This window comes from Nelumbo lutea, chromosome 5 (assembly GCF_056320005.1).
Source record: "Nelumbo lutea isolate HS-2025 chromosome 5, American lotus-T2T, whole genome shotgun sequence".
In the NCBI taxonomy this organism is placed as follows: Eukaryota; Viridiplantae; Streptophyta; class Magnoliopsida; order Proteales; family Nelumbonaceae; genus Nelumbo; species Nelumbo lutea.
In genome coordinates, this window is record NC_142688.1 from 46,483,534 (window position 1) to 46,495,523 (window position 11,990).

The 11,990-nt window shown below is 33.2% G+C and overlaps 1 protein-coding gene across 1 annotated transcript; it reads right to left on the bottom strand.

Moving 5' to 3' along the window:
* Nucleotides 1-851: 851 nt before the first annotated feature.
* LOC148852154 (protein NRT1/ PTR FAMILY 5.10-like) lies at nucleotides 852-9,428 on the bottom strand. The gene is made up of 4 exons (XM_088942696.1): nucleotides 9,231-9,428; nucleotides 8,943-9,160; nucleotides 2,247-2,797; nucleotides 852-1,692 (listed from the first exon to the last, which is right to left on the bottom strand). The coding sequence occupies exons 1-4, from the start codon at nucleotides 9,364-9,366 to the stop codon at nucleotides 864-866; spliced, it is 1,734 nt and encodes a 577-aa protein (XP_088798822.1). The 5' UTR covers nucleotides 9,367-9,428; the 3' UTR covers nucleotides 852-863.
* Between the last annotated feature and the right edge of the window lie 2,562 nt (nucleotides 9,429-11,990).

Below are 11,990 nucleotides of genomic sequence, written 5' to 3' on the forward strand. Positions count from 1 at the left end.
GAACAGGCTGACCATTTGAATCGAACAGTCAAACCATTTGAACCGGTAACCGGACCCCTGGCCAATTCGATCACTGGTTCGTTTTTAAAACCATGGTTATTTACATCTTTGTGGTTAATTGTAAATTTTTATTCAAAGAGACAAAGAAAGAAAAACAAGAGATGATGCAAAACAGGTGAGCCCGGATCATCTGAAAGCAAAAATGGTGCACCCCCCCCTAAGAGCATGCATCCGGCCACACAACAGGAATATCTCCTTACACTTGTATGTTTAATTTGCGGGAGATATTCCCAATGTATTGCTGGATTACATGCTCTCATAAAGTATACACAATTTTTTTATTCCAGGAGATTCCGTCTCTACTGTGGTTGGTTGAAGGGGCGAAATTTGTACTTTTGACTGTCTTTTGGTTGCAATGCAAATAAATTTTCATTAATGCTAAATCATGGCAGTGTAAATGATTTGAGTGTAAATGTTAGCTTATTTTGTTTGATTGCAGTACAAATGAGGTAAATTAAGACATGAGACAGAATACAGTAAAGTTTAAAACAAAATTAAACAACAATTTGCATTTTTTAATTTTGCACTCCCATGCATTTATACTAATACAAATAAATTTGCACTCCAATCCAACACAGCTTTAGGTTCAGTTTGGGATGTACAAATACAAATATATAGAATACAAAATCTTGTATTTTATATTATTTTATATGTTTTTGCACTTTATACATTTGTATTTGCACCCATTCCAAATTGAGCCTTAGTCTTAGTCTTGAAAATCAAAAAGTGATCAGGTTTTGCGCAAATAGTATTCTAATATATACACAAATGTGAGTAATAACTCTGTAATAGGATTTTGAAACTCAGATGGCACCTCCCTTGTTATAGATGTATGATTTGGCAAAATACAAATAGAAAGCGAACTCTACTGCACTAAGGCCAGCAAGAAGGAAATAAAACCAATCTAGATGTGCCTGGTTCAAATTATTTGCGAACCAGCTCACTTGGCCTCCCCTACTGGTTGCCTTCTCAATGACAGCGATGAGGAAGCTGCTTAAGAAGTTGCCCATGCCGAAGATGCTAAGATAGAGTGACAGACCCATGCTTCTCAACCCATTCGGCATTTGATCATAAAAAAATTCTTGCAGACCAACCAACGTGAATACATCAGCTAGGCCAAACAAGACATATTGAGGAACTAGCCACCACACTCTCATTGGAAGAGTTGCTTGTGGTATATCTACCAGCCCGGAATCTCTGGCAACTTTAAGTCTTTTCTTCTCAACCACTGCTGCTACAACCATGGAGATGACAGACAGAAACATTCCAATTCCAATTCTTTGAAGCATTGTTATCCCAGAAGGCTTCTTAGTATAAGCTCTAGCAATTGGAACAATAATACAATCATAGATGGGAATGAAGACAACAACCGAAAGAGAGATAGAAGATATGAGTGAAGCAGGCGGTATTTCGAAACCAGACATTATTGATCTATTCATGGTGTATCCTTGCTTGACGAAGAAAGTAGAGCATTGTACAGATACAACTGCAAACATTAAACATGTTGCCCATATAGGAACCAAGTTCAAGACTACCCTTGCTTCTTCCACCTGACTGCTGCTACAGATTTTCCAGTTTTCATCTGAACCATTTTGATCATCTGAAACTGTAGCCAATGCTTTGTCAAGAAACCTGCATCATTTGAAAGAAATCAAAAACAAGAAGTTGGAAGGATTGGATGTGAACACTATTTCAAGTTCTGGCAGGAGGTTATATAGGTCATCATCATCATGTAATAGCCATACCTACCTATAGGGGATCATCTACATGAATCCTGTTTCATCTTTTCAATCTGTTTAGTGATGTATGATCATATCCATTGTTAAATTATGAGCCCTTAAATCATTTCTTACTATTTTGCCCCTGTCCCTTTTGGTTTTCCCCTGCCCTTTCCGTTTTCTTCTAACTTGCAACAGATTACTTATTTGTACGGGTTTCGTAAATGGTTTTCTATGCATGTGACAAAACTATCTTAGTCTACTTTCTCTGATTTTATCACCTGTTAAAGTTACAAGTTCTTATATATGAATACTACTATGAGATCAAGACCTTCTCACATGCTAAAATCCATTATAGATGCATGGACAAGATATGACCTTCCTCCACATTCATGGCACCAATAATAAGCAGCTCCTGAATTACTTGATCTGTCTTAAAATTAAGAATGAGAAATTCTTTTTTCTTACTTGAATTGGTATATGCCATGCTGAGAGAGTACTCCTCTTGCTTCTTCCTCTTTGGCAACAGCCACAGTTGGAGTGGTGTGCCAGTTCCTTGCTGCAACAACAAACACTTGGGCTATTCTCAAAAATGGATTGATTTTAGCTTCTCCAGAACTGTATCGATATGTCTTCATTCCAAGTAAGAAAACAACTAGTGCAGCTGCCATGGAAATGCAAGGAATTCCAAATCCAAGAACCCAATTCAAATTGTCTTGAATGTAACTTAAGACCACAACTGATATAAAGGTACTGCTGCATACCCCAAATACCCACCAATTGAAGAACGAGCTTTTGCATTTGCACTCTTCTGGGTTCCTTCCATCAAACTGATCTGCACCAAAAGCTTGTACACATGGCTTGTGCCCTCCTTGGGCAAGGGCCACAAGATACAAAGAGCCAAAGAAGAAGAAGATTTGGAATTGAGAAGGAGGGCATGAGCTGTGGTTCCTTGTATTCTGGCAGTGAGGCAAGCTGGGTGAAGGATGAATTACTGAAGTTGTTAACAACCCTAGTCCCTGTGTTAGTTGGATTAAATATTCAAACTCAAATAAAATCATAATTGTATTTGTAAGAATAATAAAAATGACATGAATCCTATATAGTATCATATCCATCATAATTTTATTTGTATGACATGTACAATACCACTTATTATTATCATCTAAACCTTATCCCAATTATATGGGGTCAGTTACATGAATCATGTTTCACCATTCTGTTCCGCTCAGTCGTGTCATGTCCTCTGTAAAACTATATGAATGCTTAAATTTAGGGCATGTTGTTTTTGTTCTGCCCATTTCCCTTCTATCCCCTTCAACTTCCAACATATGGCTTCTTACAGGTGCTATAGAGTTTCTTCTATACATCTAAAGTAAAATTCCCATGATGAAAACAAAAAACAATACAATGAGCACTCCAAACTCCAAATTTAATTCTGTTATGCCACATTTCAAGATAATTCTCTTGTTGGACACTATAAAATATTTTTGAGATATTTATAGTCAATACCTGTACACCATGTAGCAAAACTATCTTACCAAAAAAAATTTGTAGCAAAATTATTATTACTATTTTGCTCTATATTACCTTGTTTTCCCCATAAAGTGAACATGGCAATCTCAGAGAGAATTACCAGCAGCTTCCACATCCACGTCCACATTACGGCAATACCTCATTCAAGTATTTGGTTTTTAATTTTAGGGAAAATTATCATAAGAACCCTGTATTTTTGGTCGAGTTCCAATTTAGTATCGTACTTTAAATGACAATCTAGTATCTGAACTTTCAATTTGTAACAATCTGGTACGGGAACTTTCAATTTGTAATAATTTAATACCCGACATTAGATTTCCGTCGGTTAAAAGCCTCACATGCGGGTTAAAATTTTTCAAAATACCAAAATTACCCTTTACCCTTCTTATTTCTCTAATTCCCTAGTCTTATTTCTGGGATGAACTAACGAAAGAGGAGAACCCCTGTTGTCTTCATTCTGGGTTGAACGAACGTAGCTCGGTTATGGACTGCGGCGGTTCGAGAATCATTGGCATATCATCTCCAATGAAAAAGGAGAACAGAATGTGAAGCGCAAAATGAAGACTTCTCCTCAGTTGAAACTTCTTAAGAAGACCTACGCTGGTCTGTTAAAATTTTGAATTTTTCTGGTTATTTTTAGTTTGGTATGTTTGCGTTTTTTGATTTATTAGGGTTTCGATTTACTGGGTTTGGATGCGAACCGTTGAGGGTTTTGATTCACACTGTTCATCTTCTTCATAGAGAAGCAAAGTGGCGGCAGAGCTGCCGAACTCAGCCCTCCGTTTCTCGAGCAACAACCTTCCTCGAACCAGTCGGAGTCTCTGCGAGCGGAGCTATCGGCAAAGCTGGGGCTGACGGATCGGCAGTTGCAGATGTGGTTTTGTCAAAGGAGGTTGAAAGATAGGAAGGTTGCGCCGGTGAAGTGATAGAGGAAGGATGCGACGGTGTCAGATGGGGTTGGAGATGAAATGATGGTGGGTGGTGAGCTGGGTAATGAGCCTGGGTCGGAGTCGGGTTCGGGGTCCAATCCATTTGGCCAGGGTGAGCCGATGAAGGTTGTTGGTCGAACAACATAACCGAAGATGAACAATGTGATTTTCAGTTTTTGCTCTGCCACCACAACGACAGAGGAAGGTTGTTGCTCGAGAAACGAAGGGCTGAGTTCGGCAGCTCTGCCGCCACTCTGCTTCTCTGTGAAGAAGATGAACAGCGCGAATCAACGACAGTTCCTCATCGAGCATGCACTACTCAACGGCGAGGAGATACTGAAATAGAGGAGTTGCAACGGTGAAACTCCTCTGTTACTCACTTCGGTTCCTGCAGCAGACCCTTCTCCCTAATCAGAAGAACAGCATCTCGGATGGGTTTCCCTTCCGACTTTTTCTTCTCCCTTTTTGAACCGGCCTCCATTGAATAACAACATCAACCCTAGTTGTCTCTTCGGCGCCGACAACAAGTAATCAACTTTCACGGTGGTGCATTCGTTTGACACCACCGGCGTGAGGGAGCTGGTTCTCGGATTCTTGTAAATGCAAGTATGAACTGTGGTTCCTACTTTCATTGCTCGATGGGCTATTTTAATAATTTTAAATGGTCGAAATAATACGGGGGTTATTTAAGACTTTTTATCTTCTAACCGACGGAAATCTAACGCTGGGTATTAAATTGTTGCAAATTGAAAATTCGAATACCAGATTGTTGCGATTTAAAATACATGTACTAAATTGACACTCGACCTAAACTATAAGATACCTATTGGAAATTTTCCATTAATTTTAAAGTGAGTAAAAAAAAACATATTTTCCCTGGGGGGGTTTCATGGGCTGAGATGGGCGTATCACCCATGACAAGACCTGCAGCCCGGGCCTAGCTTAGGGCCTATGGATTTAAATACAATATATTTAATATCTATAATATTTTATATTATTGAACATATAATATATGTCATAATATAAGTGCAAGTATAAAATATTATATATAATATAATATATGAGTCACTTTATGATATTTATATAAAATAGATCAAATAAAGTAAAATAAAACATATATATATATATATATATATATATATATATATATATATATATACCTATATGTAATATATAAATATATCTTAGGGTGGTTCTAGAAATAATATCTAAGCCTAAGCCCACGAATTTACGAACCGAACCAGGCTAGACCAGGGTAGAAAATTAGAAATCATTCTCATACTAGGGGTGAACACAAGTCGAGCTTTTCACGAGCCATTTGAGCTCTGCTCGACTCGACTCAAATCGAGCTTCGAGTCAAATTCGAGCTTTATACCAAATTTCTATAGTAATCGAGCCAAGCCCGAGTAGTTTGAAGTTCGGCTCGTTAAGCCTAACGAGCTTATATATAGTTTATATTTTCATATATATATATATATTATACATTTTCAAGAAATTTTATTTGTGAGACTATTTTATAACGATAGTCCCTTATACATGGTACAATTTCAAAAACAAAAAACCCTTTGACCTGACCTAACCCTTCGAAAGTTCACTCTTCTCATCTCTGTCCTCTCTTCTCTCATCTCTCTTCTCCAACTCCAAGTCTCCTCTCAACAACTCTCAAGCTCTCAGGCAGTCAAACTCTCAAGCTTCAACCTCTCACAAGTCACCCGACTCACCACCACTACAGCTCTGCCTCTCGTCTCTCCTCTCCTCTCTGTTCTCTCGTCTCTCCTCTCTGAGTCTCCTCTCAACTCTCAAGCTCTTAGGTGGTCAGGCCTCAGCCTCTCACCGGTCACCACCACTACAGCTCTGCCTCTAATCTCTCCTCTCCTCTCAAGCTCTCCTCTCCTCTCAGCTCTCAATTGAAGCTCGCAGGTCACAGTCCAGAGACTCCAAATTCGCAAGTCGCAGGTCTCAGCCATAGGTCACAACCTCTTGCAGTCTAGCCTATCACCATCTCAGGTCTCATGCACTCTATCCCTAGTCATTCTAATATCTAGATTTCTTCTTTTCTGTTTGAAATTTATTGTTTTGGGTAAGTTACAGACTTACAGGGTTGCAACAGTCTTATTTTGTTTTTCTTAAATAGAGTCTGAACCAAATTGAGCTTATTTTTTTTTCTTAAACAGATGCCACAGGTTCATTAAAGCTCAAGCTCAAGCTCGAATAAGCTTGGATCATTATCGAGCTCGAGCCAAATTGAGCTCGAATATATAGTTTTTTCATTTGAGCTAAGCTCGAGCTTGCATTTTTAGTTCGAATCGAGCTCAAGCCCAAGCTCAAGCCTTGTAATTTTATACTGAGATGAGCTCGAATACCCAAATATTCGGCTCGGCTTAGCTCGACTCGAATCCACCCCTAGTTCATACCATAGAAGATTCTTAAATCATTTAATTAATCTTCTTGAGTAAAGCACATGACTGGAAATATACCATTTTATTAATGCTAAATTGCTAAGTATAAGAAAAATTATCAAAAAGATCATGATTAAATTATTAAGGGTTATTATGTAAAACTCCCCTTCACTTTTCTCCATTTCTCTTCAACTTACTATTCACTGTTTAAAACCTCCAAGGACCCCTGTCAAATAATTTTTGTTATAAAAAACTTACCTTCGGTCAACCATTAACAAAATTGTCCAATTATCCTCTTAAATTTTTAATGAACGAACTAATCTATCTTGAAAGATCAATCAACCTTACTGACGTGAAAAGCATCATATTTATAGATTATTAGTGTAAAAGCACATGAAATGCACGTGCGCAAGTAAGGTGGTGTTTGATAACATTTTTATGTTTAATGTCTAAAAACTTGCTTTCCAAGGTTGGAGGCATTTGACATTGTCTAGTGTCTTATCGCAATTAAACTTATTTTAAGGTGACGAAATAATCTTACTAACCTCATTAGCATCAACTATTTAATAATAATAAATAATATTTATTATTATTGTTGTGTTTATTGAAATATAATAATTAAATTAAATTATAAATAATATTATATTTTTAAATAAATTATAGTATTGACTAATTTGCTTAATAATATTTACTTATTTATTTATTTATTATTATTTTATTTAATAGTAATATTATATAATTTAATATTATCAAACAATCTATTTTCAAAGGTAAAAAAGTAAATTTTATAATTTCAAATATTCGAGAATTACTCAACTCAAACAATCTTAGCTTTTCAAAGCTTCTAAAAAGCATAAAATCATTTCTACTTTTATACATGACCTAAATGAAATCCAAGGCAAATATCCATTTTATATAGATGTAGATTTATAAATAATGTGCAAGGTTAAGATATATGTTAACATGTTATCAACTTTAACTTTTATACACCAAAACCGAAACAAGTATTTGTTTTATAATAGCATAGCTATATATAGATATATAAATAAATAAATATAGATATAGATATTAAATACAAATATAGATAATATAAATCTCTATTCTGTAATGGCCCTTGATTAAGGCAAGAAGTAAACTATATTAATGTTTTCTTTTATTATTTTTACGATGAATCTCTTTCTATTCGGATAGAAAAGAAATCTGTGATCCAATAAGATCAAAATCCAACCGTTCAAGCAGAAATAGAATAGCTCAAAGTCTAACATTAAAACTCTCTCCGCTCCTCTCCCTTGTCTCCTACTAGGCTACTCCTACCATGGGGAACCAAGGCATTAAGTTCAAGCAGAGAGCTCGATCGCTTTATTGTTTATATAGAAGATTAAAGTACGACAGTGTGGCCACACTTGATGGTTAAAATTTTGCCTGAAAGCCGTTTGTTGGAAATAAGCTCTCAGCGCCTCTCCCAAGTCTCCAAGACAACCCACCCAAGGTCCAGTCCTGACACTTGGTATTTTAAAAAAGGGGTCTTTGATGATTGATGAAATGGTTGAACTAAAAACTAAAATCTAACTAACATGCCATTTGACTAAAATCTACAAATTAAGGTTTTTAAATTCGGACAAGACAGGGAACCGTTTTGGGTCCGGTTCCTTATCAAATGGTCTGACCATCTGGTCTGAGCGGATAATCGGTTCTAACAAAAAAATGGCCAAATATTGTTGTTCGGATTGACAGTTTAATGATATGACTACCCGGATTAGCAATTTACTGATCAAATCAACAGCTTTTTACCAAAAATCGATTTTGGGATGAAACTAAACCAATCAAGTGACTGGTTTCTGTTTTCCCAGTCCGACCACCCGGTCCAGTCCGATTTTGAAAATACTACTACAAACTCTATTAACATATTTTGGTAAATCATTTCGTGATATACATCGCTGACAAGAGGGGTAATATAGTAAATTTGTGGAAAGGGTTAGATTTCTGGCAGGGGTTCCAGTCTGTGTTGATTTTGAAAAGCCAGGATAAGTTACATAAAAACTGGAAAAGTGAAGGGGAGTTTTAATAATCATTACTTTTGTAAGATTGTCAAAATACATTTCTGCATAATCGGGTCGGGTCCTAATCCGCTCCGATCAACCAAAATCCAATCCCAACACCATTCCATTGACATGACATCTTAACGTTTTCTGGGTGATAAGTGCGTAATCCACTATCAATGGATTGAATTGGATTGGCCGCAAACGCAACTGTGTGAATCATTAAATGAGGAAATAAGAGAGAGAGAGAGAGAGACTAACAAGAATGTAGAGGAGAGAAGCGAAGAGAATGGTCCGAAAGCGGCCGAGATAAGCATCAGCGACAAAACCTCCCAGCAGAGGAAGCATGGATACCGCCCCCGACCATGCGTTCATGTTTGCAGCGGCAGTCGCCGTCGATTGTCCGAGCGGCCCCGTCAGATAACTGATCAAGTTGGAGCTAATCCCGTAGTAAGAACCCCTCTCCGCCATCTCCACTCCTGCGGTCCGTCGAACTCGACTCTTATACCCTCAAAAGACGAATTAATTAATGCAATAAAAAGAACTCACCTATAATGAAAATTGCAGACCTCCAACCACCGCTCTTGGATCTGATAACCCTGCGACCTTCATAATCCACCATACCTTCTACGGTATCTCCTCCCAGCAGCGGAGTCTCACTCGTGGAAGCGCAGCAAACAACCATCCTCTCTCTCTCTCTCTCTCTCTCTCTCTCTACTCTCTCAGTCTCTCTCTCTCTCTATAATTGACTTGTTCTGTTCTTGTTTTGTTTATTAATAAAATATAAAGATTTCTTATTCTTTTATAATTTTTATTATATTTTATGTGTAATTTGACAAATTTTGATTAAAATATATTATACATTATATCTATATATAGCAAAACGGTCCACGTCATCACTTTCTCCCAATATATATATATATATATATATATATATATATATATATATAACAAAACATTCCATATAATTACCTATTAAACCAATAATGAAGAGTAATTTGATTTTCTAATGTTTATAGCAAAGTGGCATCACTTTCCCCCCACATTTCTCCAAAATTCTCTCTAATTACTATTGATCTCTTAAATTATCTCTAACTCCTATTTGTCTTTTAAATTATTTCTAATTTAGTAGAGAGATTCCCTCTTAAACTATCTCTAATTCTTATTTATCATCTTCCCCACATTTTATCTACATCCATGTAAAGAAAGTTTCAGTTAAAAAATTCCAGAATTATGTAAATATTATAAATAAATTATATACTAACTTTAAAATAATTATTTAAAACACAAAATTTAATTATAATAGATATAATAATATTCTTATTATTAATAATTCTATATTTTTACAAAATTCATAATGAAATTATGTAGTAACAATATAAATTATAGTTCTACAAATTATTCATTTTAAATGTTATTCAAATAATAAAAAATAAACATTATTTAAATATTTCAATAACTAAATATCTTAAGTAACAAAACATTAGAAATAGCTAAATAATTATATAAAAAAATATTTAATATTATATAATAACATTAAAATAAATAAAGTTCAGATAATGAAAATTTTGAAATATTTTACATATTATTTAAATATTTAAATAACGAAATATAACATGACTTAATTTTAAATAGTTAAAATAACAAAATTATGTAATAAATCTAAAAAAATGATTAAAGTAGAAAAATAATTATAATAGATTTCATAATATTCATATTAATAATAATTTAATATTTTACAAAATTAATGACAAAGTATGTAATAATAGTACTAATTATAATTTTATGGATTTTTAAATTCAATTAATAATTTATATTTTGTAACTTTAAATAACTAAATTATTTAAATAACTAAATAATATTGTAAATAACTAATTTCACTTATATCAATTAATAATTATAGAAAATAACTTTCATAAAATTAATATTTATTAGTAATAGTTTTACAATAATAGTGTACATTGTAACATTCACTAGTGAGGACCCGTGCGATGCACGAGATTTATTAAGCGAAAGCTAAAAAATAGAAATGGTCATTTACTAAAATACCCCTTATAGTTTCATGGATTTACTAAAATCTACCCTATAGTTAGTATTTTACTAAAACACCACTTATAATTTGCAATGGATTTAATCAATCTTCCATTAGATAACAGTGGAAAATGATAGTGTTAGATTAAATCTTTTGAATTCACTGATACAAATTGAGTGGGTCGGTTTTTACAAAAGGTCAGTCGATTTCAACAGACCAACTCCCCAACTTGACCAGGTCAGTTTGGTTGGCCAAATAACATACGACCAAACTGGACCTACTCATGAACACTCATAATTTATGCTAAATTAATAGTCTTATGTCTGATAAATAACAATAGTTTGATCTCCAATAATTATTAAAAATTTATAGCAAAAATATTATTGAAATATATTGATAATGAAAAAATACAATAAGTACTAAAAATATATTAACTTAGTCAATAAATAGTATAATCTCTAATAAATATTAATCAATAAGTTATAACAAGAATACTATAAATTAAATTTAAAAATTTCAATAATAGTAGTTTAATCCCCAATGATTATTGAAAGTTTCCTGTTAAATAACCAAACAAAATAAATTTATACATAATCATTGAAAATACATTTATCACAAAAAATAATAAATAACTACTGAAATACAATAAATATTAAATTTAGTATATATAATTATATAATAAATACAGATTTATAGTTTAAAATTATTATTAATAAATATTATTTTTTTTGAAAGCCATTTTCTCGAATTAATACTTGATATAAGTGAAATTCGTTATATACAATATTATGTAAAAAATATTAAATTATTATTAATTTAATATTATGTTATAATTATTATTCTACTTTTCAGTTTTTTTAAAATTTATTACATAATTTCTTTATTTTAACTATTTAAAATCTAGTTAAGTTAAATATTTTGTTCTTTACACTATTTAGTTATTTAAATACTTAAATAATATGTAAAATATTTAAATTGTAAGTATTATTTTTTATTGAATTTAATTATCCATAAAATCATAATTTATACTATTATTACATAATTTCATTATTAATTTTGTAGTATGTTAAATTATTATTAATGTCAATATTATGTTATAATTATTTTGATAAATATTCTAATATATAGATATTTAAATAATCTATAAAATATTTAAACTTTTTTGTTATTTGAATTTTATTTATATAAAGCTATTACATATTATTAAATATTTGAAAAAATTTAAATTGGTAATCTGGAAAAATATAATTTAAATTGTTAGTACATAATTTCGTGAT

Bases quoted from the DNA above. Each gene is read 5' to 3' on its own strand.
- LOC148852154 (XM_088942696.1), bottom strand. From the start codon at position 9,366: ATGGTTGTTTGCTGCGCTTCCACGAGTGAGACTCCGCTGCTGGGAGGA. The intron at 2,798-8,942 runs GTTAGTCTCTCT...CAACTAACACAG, and splicing joins CTTCTCTCCTCTACATTCTT to GGACTAGGGTTGTTAACAAC. The intron at 1,693-2,246 runs GTAAGAAAAAAG...CAAATGATGCAG, and splicing joins CATGGCATATACCAATTCAA to GTTTCTTGACAAAGCATTGG.